The sequence below is a fragment of the Cynocephalus volans genome, chromosome 17, assembly GCF_027409185.1.
Source record: "Cynocephalus volans isolate mCynVol1 chromosome 17, mCynVol1.pri, whole genome shotgun sequence".
Taxonomy (NCBI): domain Eukaryota; kingdom Metazoa; phylum Chordata; class Mammalia; order Dermoptera; family Cynocephalidae; genus Cynocephalus; species Cynocephalus volans.
The window spans coordinates 2,494,115-2,507,001 of record NC_084476.1 but is presented as its reverse complement, the minus strand read 5'-3'; the positions used below and the strand labels follow the sequence as shown (position 1 = coordinate 2,507,001).

The 12,887-nt window shown below is 62.3% G+C and overlaps 1 protein-coding gene across 14 annotated transcripts in view; it reads left to right on the top strand.

Moving 5' to 3' along the window:
* Window positions 1–11,345, top strand: part of KCNT1 (potassium sodium-activated channel subfamily T member 1) — a 44,254-nt gene extending 32,909 nt beyond the window's left edge. For 7 of the 14 annotated variants that reach the window (XM_063081711.1, XM_063081712.1, XM_063081704.1 and 4 more), the window contains 8 exons: window positions 3,404–3,505; window positions 3,977–4,060; window positions 4,218–4,346; window positions 4,713–4,733; window positions 5,625–5,952; window positions 7,216–7,278; window positions 10,713–10,797; window positions 10,950–11,345. In XM_063081711.1, the coding sequence (XP_062937781.1) occupies window positions 3,404–3,505; window positions 3,977–4,060; window positions 4,218–4,346; window positions 4,713–4,733; window positions 5,625–5,952; window positions 7,216–7,278; window positions 10,713–10,797; window positions 10,950–11,070 (933 nt within the window). In that variant the 3' untranslated portion in view covers window positions 11,071–11,345. The remainder of the gene's footprint in view (window positions 1–3,403; window positions 3,506–3,976; window positions 4,061–4,217; window positions 4,347–4,712; window positions 4,734–5,624; window positions 5,953–7,215; window positions 7,279–10,712; window positions 10,798–10,949) is intronic. The other 7 variants (XM_063081710.1, XM_063081703.1, XM_063081713.1 and 4 more) reach the window with 4 other exon arrangements.
* The last annotated feature ends 1,542 nt before the right edge of the window (window positions 11,346–12,887 follow it).

The following is a 12,887-nucleotide window of genomic DNA, read 5'->3' as shown; positions in this document are numbered from 1 at the left end:
GACCAGGCCTGGCATGTTAGAAGCCGAGGCTGTCTGTTGTGCGATGGTCAGTCAGTCAGTGCAGCCCCAGCCCCTCAGGGAGCCCTCAGGGTGGGCAGCTCTGCAGGGATTGGCCAGTAACTGTTAGCACAAACAAGACATACACCTTGTCTGCCCCGGACACTGCACCCAAATCTGAGATATGTTCATTCTGACAAGCGCTCCCTGGACAGTCAAGGGACTGAGGATCAGAGAGGGAGGGAACCCGCCTTGGGTCACAGAGCAGAGCAAGTGGCAGAGCTGGAATCGCTTTCTGCTCCTTTCTGCTCCTATGAAGCAGGACTCTGTGAAGGGTGTCAGCTGGGGCTGGATGTGGAGCCCAGGACAAAGGACCCACTGGGGACACAGGGTCCTGCCCGGGCATGGGTGGCATGGCCCCCACCATGGTGTCCTGGTATATGAGCTGCTGCCACCCCACACAGTGTCCCTGCACAGGCCGAGGCAGCGCCAGATTGTGCACGGGGCCACTGTCAGGCAGGGCAGCACTGAGGCCACCCACGGTTGGCACCAGGAAGCGGGCGAGTTGGCCATGGAGATCGTGGCTGCCTCGGTCAAAGGTAGCCCACCCTCACCAGCCTGAGCTAATGTCCTCACCAGTGAGCTGCCAGTGGCCTGTGTGGCCAGCCCAGGGTGACACCAGGAGCTGTCACCACCCGAGTGGGACCAGCCATCGACACAAGGCGAAGTGACGAGTGTGGAGTTCTGTGGCGCTGGCAGACATGGCTTGGTCTGGCCTGAGCCCAGATAGACAACGAATGTGGGTTCCACTCGGCCACAGAGCAGGAGGCCTGTGGGGGCCCGGAGTTCTGCCAGAGTGGAGAGGAAGCCATAGGACCGTCCCCAGCAGCCGGGCTCAGCCTGCCCTGCTCTGGAGATGGTCGTGTGCCGCGGCAGACTGGCACGTTTGCCTCTGCAGCCCAGAAGGCCTTGGAGACCAGGTTTCCCCAGGTCAGAGGAGGATCCTCTGGATCTGGAAGAGCGAGTTTGACCTGCGTGTGGACGGGGGGAGCCTGGCGTAGAGTTGGGCTGCGGCCGCCATCCTGGTCCCTACTTGCTGCCTTCTCGGGCTCCTCATGGCCCAGCTCCTCGTGGGCCTCACACCTCCCCCGTTCTGCTGGGCAGGCTGGAAGCAGGGCGGGTTGGCAGACATGTGGCAGACGCACTCCCGCTCCCCTTCCTGCCGTGGCAGACACCGGCGCCCATCGCTGCTCTCCCCCTGGCTGGGTCAGCCTTGGCTCCTTCCCTTCAGCATGGCCTCCAGGGGCCCCTCAGTGCTGCCGGGTGGTGCGGCCCACTCCCCTCCTCAGGGTGGTGAACAGTCCCTGAGCCCCAGTCATTTGATCTCATGATGGCAGGTGTGACAAGGACCACCTGGGGCAAAGTCAGGACATTGACGAAGTCCTCAGGATGCAGCCCTGGGCTCCTCTGCACTGGCGTGTTGCTGGCCCACGTGGGACGGGTGCCCTGGGCACTAGGCAGGGTCAGTGTGTGCAGGAAGAGGGCTGGCTGGGCCACCTGCCACCATCCACTGTCCAGAGAAGGTCGGATCTGCTGTCACGCCCAGTCCTTGGCGAGGGCCAGACCTGTGGGGGCTGCCAGAGTCCTCATCTTCTCACGCCTTGGATGGACTTGGCCGTGGGTCCCCGGTGGGTCTCTGCCACTCCAGGCACATCCCGGCTACCTGACACGACACTCAGATGGGCCAACAGTGACCAGCTTCTGACGACACTCAGATGACCAACAGTGACAGGAGCACCGGGGCAGCTTGAGACCCTTTTCTTAAGAGAAATTAATGACAAATTATCTTTATAAAGCCTATGTGCTTATTATCACCTGTATCCCACGTCAAGGAATGACAAAAAGTAGAGAGATGAAAGCCCACGGAGAGTGACCCCATCTCTCTGCAGCCACCAGCTTCCAGGCTCGGGCGCGCTCAAGGGATAAAGACAGGACTCGGGGGAAGAACCTGGAAGCGGCGCGGAGCAGCTGGAACATGCCGGGCATGTGACCGCACGTGATCTGCGCTGCACTCACTTGTCACATTTAATGTAAAAAGTAGAAATCGGAAATGCTGAGACCCACGTGCCTTGCCAAGAGGTAGCAGTTGTAGAAGAGCACGCGAACCCTTTAAAAAATTATTAAGGACACCAAGTGGGGCCAGCACAGCATCTCCCCTTGTGAGTCTGCCCTGGAAGATGCCCAGGAGCCCTAGGGAAGAAGACGAGGTGCCCCCGCCGCCGCGTTGGCCGCTCTGTGGCCACCATTCCTGTCTGGGTAACCTGTACCCCCGCCGGAGCCTCCTTTGGCCGGGCTCAGCCTCATCCTGGGGCTGCTGTGACCCCCGTCCCAGGTCCCCTCTGTCCGTGAGGTTTCCCAGCCAGTTATTCTCAGGAAGGGCTCACCGTGCGTTTCCCTGTCACTTATAAACTCGAAGACGCACTCGGCTCTGCTGAGGTTCTTCTGTCCCTCAGGACTGTGCTTTGCAGGGACATGTGCAGAATAAAAACGTGGGTCCCTTGTTCAAAAAGTGGGAAGAAAGCTCTGGGAAAGGTTCCAGGTCCCAACCTCGCTCTTTCCTTCTGCCGTCTCTCTGGTCGTGTCATGGTCCTTATTGGCCGTTCAGTGCTACTCCAAGCGACAGAGAACAATCCTTTTGTTATTGAGGGGATGTCACTGTTCGTCCTTGTGACGGGCAGCGAGTTCTAGCGGCGAGTGTAGGAGGCCAGCCACCGCGGACTGGGACAGGCTCCTCGCCGCTTATGCTTCTGAACGCGCCATTGCCTGCTCTCACATCTGGAGCATTGGCTCCAGCGGGCAGTGTGGCCTTGTGGGCAGCACAGGCTCTGCTGTGGCCTCTCACGCTTCCTGTGCTCACTTTGAGGCTCTCCAGGGAACTCCCCCACGGGTGCGTTCAGCTCGAGAATTGCCCCCAAAGATGTTAGCATCTTAGCCCTAGAGCCTGGGAACATGTGACCTCACATGGCAATAGGGGCTCTGCAGATGGGAGGAAGTTAAGGACCTGGAGGTGGGAGACGATCCTGGATTTCGTCACTGGTCCTTGTCATCACAGGGTCTTTACAAGAGGGAGGCAGAGGGATGGAAGATGCCATGCTGCCAGCTTAGCAGACGAGGAAGGGGCCACGAGGGGGACTTCCTCCCAGACTCTGGTCATGAGTGTGTCTGGGGAGACACAGCTGGGTGTCCTGGCCTGGTGTTGGTCGGCCATCTGCTGGTGTGACACACGTGCAGACACACGCTCACACACCAGGAACACTGGTGCACACACGCCCTCACCCCTACAGCTGTCCCACGCAGCTGTGGGACCGGGGGCACCGGCCAGTCTGAGGACCCCCTTTTCCTGCAGAGGGAGCGAGAGAACGGCTCCAACCTGGCCTTCATGTTCCGCCTGCCCTTTGCCGCCGGCCGCGTGTTCAGTATCAGCATGCTGGACACGCTGCTCTATCAGGTCAGTCGGGATGCGGAGCCGGGAGGGGTCCCCGCAGTGCCCAGGGGAGCCCCCCATCATCCTCTCTCTTCTCAGCCCACATCTGGTCCCGGTTCTGAGCACTGAGCCTCCCTCTGAGTGACCCTCCGGGATCCTGGGGAGGCCTGCGGGCCGTCCCTGCCCCTGGTGAGCAGGACCTCACCTCCACGTGCTCCCAGTCCTCCCTCCAGCGCTGCCCCGGGCTCCACTTCTGGAGCCTCTAGGTTTCTGATCCCTTTTGGCCCTCGTGGTTCTTGGCCAAGTGAATTACCAAACCCAGGAAAGGCTTGCCGGCTCGTGTCTGCCAGCTGGCCTGTGCTCAGGGACCAGCAGGCAGGTGGCTTCTGTGTGCGTGCACAGGAGGCCGAGACGCCTGGCAGGCGTGTCCGGTGGGGTGCAGACCTGTGCCCCGCCGTGCCCACCTGCCTCACGGCGGCTCCCTCCCCGGGCCAGTCCTTCGTGAAGGACTACATGATCACCATCACTAGGCTGCTGCTGGGCCTCGACACCACGCCGGGCTCCGGCTACCTCTGTGCCGTGAGTGACTGGGGCCAGGCTGGGCTGGGGGCGTGCAGGGCTGTCTCAGGCCAGGTCACTGGACACCTGGCCCTGGCTAACCACAGCAGCCGAGGGCCTCTGGGTGCCACCCCGCCCGCCCAAGGCCGGCCGCAGCTCAGGGCCCTGCACGTTCCAGATGAAGATCGGCGAGGACGACCTGTGGATCCGCACCTATGGCCGCCTCTTCCAGAAGCTCTGCTCCTCCAGCGCCGAGATCCCCGTCGGCATCTACAGGACCGAGTGCCACGTCTTCTCCACCTCGGAGGTTTGTGGGGTGGCCCTGGGTGGGCTGGGACAGAGGCAGTCGCCCCATTTCTCTGTGTGAGTCTCACCCTCGTCCCCATTGTCAGTTTTGGGGACCCGGGGTACGATTGCCTCCACCTTTGTATTTCGGATGAGGTCCATGAGCCCTGTACATGGGGCTTCCAGTCGGGACAGCTGGGACCCCCGAGTGGGGGTGAGGAGGCTTGGGGAAACGTCTGAGAGCTGCGAGAGGACACGGGTGAACCCCATGCCACCAGCTCCGCTGGCCCTGAGCATTTTCTGTGTAGACCCCAAGAGGGGCTGAGGCAGTGCTGTGGGGACAGCGATGCACCCACGGGTCCCAGATAGCCCCTGTTTTCCTTTGCAGCCCCATGAGCTCAGAGCCCAGGTGAGCACCCGCTTTGAGCCCACGTGGAGTTCCCGCTTAACACCAAAGCCCCTCAGCTCCGCGTAGAGAATCCTGCCAGCGCCCCCACCCCCGCCACAGGCCCTGGGAAACACGGGGGCAGGGAGTGGATCCTGAGGATGTGTGGGCCACAGGGCAGCTCAGAGGGGGCCCTTGGTGGCCACCGCCCTCCTGTACAGGTGGAGAAACTGAGGCCCAGAGGTGGAAGTCACCTATGGGTTTGAACAACATCCTCTCCCCTTCCTGGCCAGCTACATGTGCCATCAACATGTCCTGCTGTAGCCCGCACCACAGCGGGTGCCTCCCATGATGTGGCCTAACCGCCCTGCCCCAGCACCCCCGGCTTCTCAAAGGTGCCACCTGGGTGGGGGTCCCACATCTCCCCAGCACCCCGTGTGCCCACTGAGCCCAGCACAGGCCTTGCCACACTACAGTCCACCACATGCTCACCAGCCCCCGAGGACATGTGCAAGAGGGATCGCTGCCCCATCTGAGATGGGAAACTGAGGCATGGGGAGGGGCGGCCCTCCTGGGGCAAAGCCAGGACATGTGGGGACATCCCATTTGGATGGGACCCCAGCCAAACCCACAGAAACGAGGGTCCAGAGTAGTTAAGAGAGCTGGTGAATTGGGGGCAGGGCAGGGTTAGGGCCCCCATCCCTTGACCAGCCCTGTGGTGAGACCGGGTGGCTGGGCAGCGTGGGGCTCAGGAGGAAGCCGTACCTGGCACCCCTCCCTAGCTGGGGAAGGAAGGCACACAGCACCCTGGGCCCCAGGGTCTGTCCTCTTTCCTGTCACCCCATGGCCCTCACCCCCTCGCTGGGTCCCGCACCCCCTCCCCGCAGCCCTCACGCCCTCCCTTCCCTGGCCCAGTCCCAGATCTCGGTGAACGTGGAGGACGGTGAGGACACACGGGAGGTGAAGGGGCCCTGGCATGCACGGGCGGGCACCGGCACCGGCAGCACCCATGGCCGCCACGCAGGCGGCGGCGACCCCGCGCAGCACCCGCTGCTGCGGCGCAAGAGCCTGCAGTGGGCGCGGAGGCTGAGCCGCAGGGGCCCCAAGCACGCGGGGAAGGCGGTGGCCACCGAGTGGATCAGCCAGCAGCGGCTCAGCCTGTTCCGGCGCTCCGAGCGCCAGGAGCTCTCCGAGCTGGTCAAGAACCGCATGAAGCACCTGGGGCTGCCCACCACCGGCTACGGTGAGGACACGTGACGGGCAGGCAGACGTGGCCTGCGCCCCACCCGCCCTGCTGCAGGGCCTCAGTTTCCCCATCTGTAAAGTAAGGGCCTGGCGGAGGCTGAGCCCTGCAGCCTGGAGAGGGAGGCTGGGGGTTGGGAAGGACCAGGCTGGGTTCTCTGAAGGCCGAGGGCCTCAGTTAGTGACAGACCAGCCAGCTCCAGCGGGTTCCGCTGGGCGACAGGCACATGGGGGCTGCCTGTTCTCGTGGAGATCAGGAATACGGTGAGGAGACCCCCAGCCCACCTTCCCCGGCCCTCTCAGCAGCCAGTGTGTGGGCTTTGTCGTGGGAGGTGACAGCTGGGCAAATGGCCCAGGCCAGGACACTGCTCCACCCACTCCATGGGCCCACCACGTTCCCGCTGCTCAGCCATCCCATTTCTGCTGCTTCCGGCGTCTGTCTTCATCAGCAGTTTCACGCAGCTCCTTCGCTGTGCAGCTTGTTTTGGGGTGACATGCTTGTGACTTTGACCATAAGCCTCCAGGCTGACACACAGGAGAGGCTCAGCCCCTCCCTTGGTCTAGAGACGCTGCCTCTGTTGATGAGGCCACAAGGGGCCCGAGTTGCCCAGCCGTGTCCACCCCCTGGCTAGGTCAAGACTCTGACTGCATTGGGTCCCACTTCGGGGACTCGGTCATCGCCCACTCTGCCTCTGTCCCTATCCTGCTGCCTGTATCCAAGTGGAGTCAGGAGCTTCGGGCTCGCCAGGAGCTGCCCGGAGTCACTAAGGCTGGGCCATCTGCTGGTCTCAATCACAGTGATTCCACTGAGGGGGTGGCCTGAGGGAGACAGAGGCCAGGGCTTGGGGAACAGGTGACCTGGGAGAGCCTTTCCCCACCCCCAGCCCTGTGCAATCTGAGGGTGTCCCCAACACGCCCAGCTGCGAGATTCACCTCTGACCCCCCAGCGTCCCTGCCCAAGGAGGAGCCATCCCGGGCTTCAGGACAGGGGACTGACCGCCGAGGCTCAGGGACAGGCGTCCGCTGTTCACGCCCTGTGGAGCCCCAGCAGACGGGATCCCAGCCCGGCCGCGCTCCCCTCGGCCTCCACGCCCGCGCCCGCGCCCCCAGAGCTTGGCAGAAGCGGCCGCCCGCCTCCGGCCGCTGGTCCCGCTGCGCCCGCGCTTGCTCACCCCTCTCTCTCTCTCTCCTCTCTCTCTCTCTCTCCCTCCCTCTCGCTCTCTCTCTCTCTCTCTGTCTGTGCCTCTTCCTGTGTGTTCTGTAGAGGACGTAGCAAATTTAACAGCCAGTGATGTCATGAATCGGGTAAACCTGGGATATTTGCAAGGTAATTCTGCTCCGGCGGACACCGACCGCCACACAAGGGGGCATGCCAACCCTTCGCCATGGGCAGCCATGCGCCCACCCCGTCCCTCCAGACAGGTGGACAAGAGAGGAGAGGGTCCCAGGTTCCAGCCCAGACTGTCCCACAGCTGGGCTTCACAGCCTCCCGCTAGGTCTGATGATGGCCTGATGCCAAGAGGGGCCGCAGATTGTGCTGGTCAAGGGCGATTGGCCCAGGTGGGACTGTGCCTGCCCAGTTCCCGGGGCTCACTCCAAATACTTTGCATCCTGCTATGTTGTTGGAGAGGGGGAGCCCTGCCATTGACCTTTGCCCTGACCGCAGGCAGGCCATTTGCACGGCCCCTGCCACGTCCAAGCACCCTGAGCCCACCCAGCTCTTAGGAAGCATCCAGACAGATGGTCCCAAGTCAGGGTCCCGCCCCCCCCCCCCCCAAGGTGCAGCTTGGGTGATGCCTGGGCGGGAACCTGCCAGACATGAGTGTGGGATTTGGGACTGGCCCTTCCTGAGCCACGAGGCGGGCAGGCTTCGTGGGCTGCCCAGCCAGCAGATGGTGGACATCCGCCCCCCGCTGGGGCTCCAAGAGGGGCACTCTTCCCATTCCACACCCACCTGTCTGGGTGCTCCCGGGCTCCCCACTTCCTCTAAGAAGAGGCCTCACTGCCTCCAGATCCGCCCCCAGGCCCACGTCAGAGGGCAGAGGCCGGGCCATGAGCTCCCCTTGCTGGGACCCTTTCCTTTCCTGGGGGAACCCAGAGCCCGCCTGCATGCCGCCCTCCCTGCAGGTGACCCAGGTTAGTTCAGGGGCAGCTGATGCTCCATGGCCAAAGCGTTGGCACCTCCAGGTTCTTGTGCTTTCCCCTCTCCCGCCACCCACCACCTGCGCCGGTGCTCATGGAAGACCTGCCCACGCCCTGGCACCTGGGGCTTCCATGAGCCACGCCTGTGTCACCCCTCCCTGCACTGGCTGTGCCCGCTTCTCAATGCTCCCGCCGTGGCTCCCGGGCAGGGGTGGCCACGCACGGGCTCACCATAGGGTCTCAGCACTCGTGCGGTGGGCGGAGATGGAGCACCTGCCCATCAGGGTGCTGTTGGGGGGCAGGTATTGCTGTGGCCCCCCATGTGAAGGCCTCGAGCAGGGCCTGAGCCAGGATGCAGAACCGCAGACAGTCACGTCCTGCAGGAGGAGGGTGACCCGTTCGCTGGACCTGCAGGGCAGCCCCTCTGGGGTGAGCCTTCCATGTGCAGTCCCCTCCCCCTGCTGCATGCACATGAGGAAGGAGATGCCCCCAGCCCCGAGGCTCACAGACAGGACCCCCAAGAGCACAAGCACTCGCTCGCAGCCACCTCACAGGGAGGCAGTTACCCCCACATCATAGAGGAGGAAGCTGAGGCTCAGGTTGGGGAGCTGCACCCTGGGTCGGGGCTGCGGGGCCTGATGTCCCAGGCTGGGAGAGGTGGAAGGCGGGTCTGCAGGGCTAGGAAGACCCTGGCCGTGGGGTGAAGATGGAGGGGCCGGGCAGAGGGGCCAGACCACCCCAGGGGCGACATGTCTGAGGCACAGCGGGTGTCCTGGCCGTAAGTCCCATCCTGTGCCCTCTGTCACCTGGACGCACACTGGTCCAGAGCAGAGGCAGCTGTGAAGCTGGCTTAGAGAGACGAGATGCCCCGCACTCCCACCTGGCCTGGCTGGCCCACCTGCAGCTTCCCTGGCTTCACAGAAAATCCCATTTCTTTTTTGGTGGCCACATGGCAGGTGCAGTCCCAGGGAGGGAGAGGAGGGTGGCAGTGCAGAGAAAAGGAGGTGGGAGGGGCTGGGGGCAGAGGCTGCAAGGATTGGGACCCCCCAGATGCTCTGTCTGTCCTTGGAGCCCTGGAACATGAGTCCAGGAGGTGACTTTAAACATCATCAGATAGGTAAACTGAGGCCATGAGCCCTTCAGTTCTCTGTTGTGAACTCAGCCGGGATGATGGCTCACTGTTTCTGTATTTGGCCGGGTGTCCTGCCAGCCAAGGGGAGACATCTGTGAAATGACCAGATGCTTCTCCAGAGCCCTTGTCACCCCCATGAGCCAGACACTGGGCTATCTCCCATGACGGGCAGCGGCGAGGCCAAGGCAGAGGGCTCTATTCACAAGGGAGGAGCTTGGTGGGCGCTCAGGGCTGATGGCCACTCGGGACTTGAGTCCACAGCAAACAACGGAGCTTGGGGAGCCCAGGCCCCAGAGACTGGAGGACAAGCCTGAGCAGGCTCTGGAGGGCACAGGACAGGTGTGCGTGCAGGTGTGTTCAGGTATGTGCGTGGTCTACGTAGCTGTGCGTGGTATGTGGGTGTGAAGGTGTGTGCAGGATTTTAGGAGTGTGTAGGTGTATGCAGGTGTGTCTGAAAGTGTGTGCAGGTATGTAGGCGTGTATGTGGGTGTGTGGGTATGTCCTCAGTGTGTATAGGTGTGTGGACAGGTGTGTTTAGGCGTGGGTGTGTGTGTCTTAGTCCATTTTGTGTTGCTATGACAGAATACCTGAGACTGGGTAATTTATAAGGAACAGAAGTTTATTTGCTTATGATTCTGGGACAGCTGCATCTGGTGCGGGCCTCAGGCTGCTTCTACTCATGACAGAAAGCAGCAGGCAGCGGTGGGTACAAGCAGATCACATGGCGAGAGGAAGCAAGAGAGAGAAAGGGGAGGTGCCGGGGTCTTTTAAACAACCAGCTGTCTCTCGGGATCTAATAGAGCGAGAACTCACTCATTACTCCCCCACCTAGGGAGAGCATTAATCCGTTCATGAGGGACCTGCCCCCATGACTCAAACAGCTCCCAACACTGCAACGTTGGAGATCAGATTTACACAAGTTTTGGCGGGGACAACACATCCACACTCTATCAGTGTGGGTATGTCCTCAGTGTGCGCAGCTGTGTGCACAGTTGTGTGTAGGTGTGTGTGGGTGTGTTGGTATGTGTGCTGGGGAGTTGTGGGTGTGTGTAGTTGTGTGCAGGTGTGTCCGGGTATGTGAGGTATGTGTAGGTGTATATGAACATGCGCCCATGTGTGCGGGTGTATACCGGCATGTGCAGGTGTACATTTGTGTGTGCAGGAGGTATGTACCGGTGTTTGAGTTCATGCAGGTGTTAGGTGGGTGCAGGTAGGCTCAGGGCCACCCCATGGGTGAGATGCTGCCTGATGCCAGCTGCTCAGGCTAAGCAAGAGCCAGTGCCCAGCTGTCCCTCATGGCTGACTCCTGCCCATTGCAGGGAGGGGTGGGGACAGGCGTCAGGCAGGACCGGCCTGGGTGGTGCACCGGGGTGAGGGACTCAGGCAGAAGATCCTCCGCTCATCCCAGAGCCCCTGGCTCCTTGGGACCCTGCAGAGCTGAGAAGCCCAGGGCTGGGTGGTGACACTCACCTGCTGTGTCTTTCCAGACGAGATGAATGATCACCAGAACACCTTCTCCTACGTCCTCATCAACCCCCCACCCGACACGAGGCTGGAGCCCAATGACATCGTGTGAGTATGCACCTGCCCCTCCCCTGCCCAGGGCTCACCTGGGCACCGGCGGGAAGATGATGAGCCCTGAGAACATCACAGCGGCGCCACTCAGGGAGGTCTGGGCGGAGGCTGCCCGGCCATGCCTGCGTCAGGGTCCCCTCCCCCCACAGGTATCTCATCCGCTCTGATCCCCTGGCCCATGTGGCCGGCAGCACCCAGAACCCCAAGAGCAGCTGCAGCAACAAGCTGTCATCCTGCAACCCCGAGACCCGCGACGAAACACAGCTCTGAGCCAACCCCGCAGGGGCCCAGGCCACTGGACAGTCTGCGCCCCCAGGAGGATGTCAGGGGTGTGTGGGGACATGGTCCTGCTGGCTTGGCCGGGGGTAGCCTCACGCCACTCTCAGTGGCTCCAGAGACTCGACCCCAGAGAGGAGACCCTCACACCGGGTGAGGGACGAGACCACCCCCGGCACCGCTGAAAGCTGGCGGGAAGCACTTTTTAACCTATTTTTACAAATCTATTTGATCCATGTCTCTTTACACAAATATACCGCAACTCGTGACCTGGGCCTGGCTGAGAAGCAGGGGGGTCCCAGCTGCCTGGCGCAGTGGTCACCGGAGGGAAGGGCGCCCACTGTGGTGGTGTCCTGTGGCCACAGGCCAACACTTAGCCCACCCGGGGCCCCGTGTGGCTCCCGGGCTGAGCTGGGCCACGGGTGTCTGCTCTGTGGGGTGGACGCTGCAGACCTGTGCAGGGGCTGGGTGAGGGGTCTTGGCTGCCTAAGTCCCTCAAAAGGAACCTAAAAGCGGAGGAGGGTCTTGGACGCCCTGCAGCCCCCGGGTGTGAGGGGGGAGGGGCTGCCAGCAGAATCCCGGAGGGTCCTGCAGCCGGTGACTTCATGGAATGGAATCGGAAGATGTCGTCCCTCTATTTTTACACTGAGCCTTTCCAGCCACAGTGGGGGACATCAGGCCAACCATGCAGTCCCATGGGCCGTCCTTACCCTTTGCACACAAAGCCTCATTTTCTGAACACTTGTTCCTTGAAGCACAACGCAGCCTCGGGCTGCAGCCACCACCCTCAGGCTCTCGAGAACCTTCCTGGTGGGAGACGCTGGGCGCTGTGCCGGGGGCATCCTCCAGGAGCCGCCCCGTTCCCCGTCGCCGGCTCGTCAGTGCTGGAAGCGTCTATTAAATGGGTGCACTCTCTAGATACAAGGACCAGTCATGAGGCGTCCCGCACGTGGCTTCAAGGCTCTGGCCCTGTGTCCAAAGGACACCTGGGGCCCACCCCTCCCAGCCACCCAGCTTGAAGGGTTAGAAATGCCTGCTGTGGTCCCCACCCAATCCCGACCTCACTGGTAATCTCTGGTGCCTCTGCCTGGCCCTTCCAAAATGCAGGAGACAAATCCTATGTGGCCGTTGGGTGACCGAGTCCTGGCAGCCTGGCCTGAGGGCGAGGTGCCCAGTGCCCAGGAGGGCTCCCTGGTGAGCTGCTCTTCGGTCTCTCCCTGTGCCTGGGTGTGCTGGGGTGGGCTTGGAGACCCCAGGACCTACCCACAGTGAAGCCCACTTGTGTGCACAACTCATCTAGACCAACAGCTGTTGGGGACCCCCTCACCGGGAGGCAGGGCTGCCCAGAAAGGTGTGTGCACCTCGCCTGTGTTCATTTGGGGTACCCCAAGAGCCTGGGGTGAAGGAAAAGGACCAAACAGCCCAGGTGCAGCCCCTCCCCAACAACAGGGCAAACAACTGCTGCTAGAGGGGCCTGCCCTGGGGGGTGGGACATGCCCTGGTCACACATCCAGCTTGTCCCCCTACTCCAGACCTGTCCTGGGACCCTCCTGCTCCAACAGTGCCCACAAGCCCTCAGTGAGGGCCTACTAGGGACAGAGCTGGACATGGGCAGTCAGGAAGGGGCTGTGCAGATTCAGGAGGCCTTGGAGTGGCAGGCAGTTGACAATGGCCAAGGTGGATATGCCCACCCCAGCTGGGCTGGGGTCTATCAGTGGTTCCCTGGGTTCCCTCCCCTGCCATTGCTCTGCAGCAGAAAGGGCCTGAGCCTGCCTCACCCAGGTAGGGGGTGCTCAGTGCCCTGGGCCACC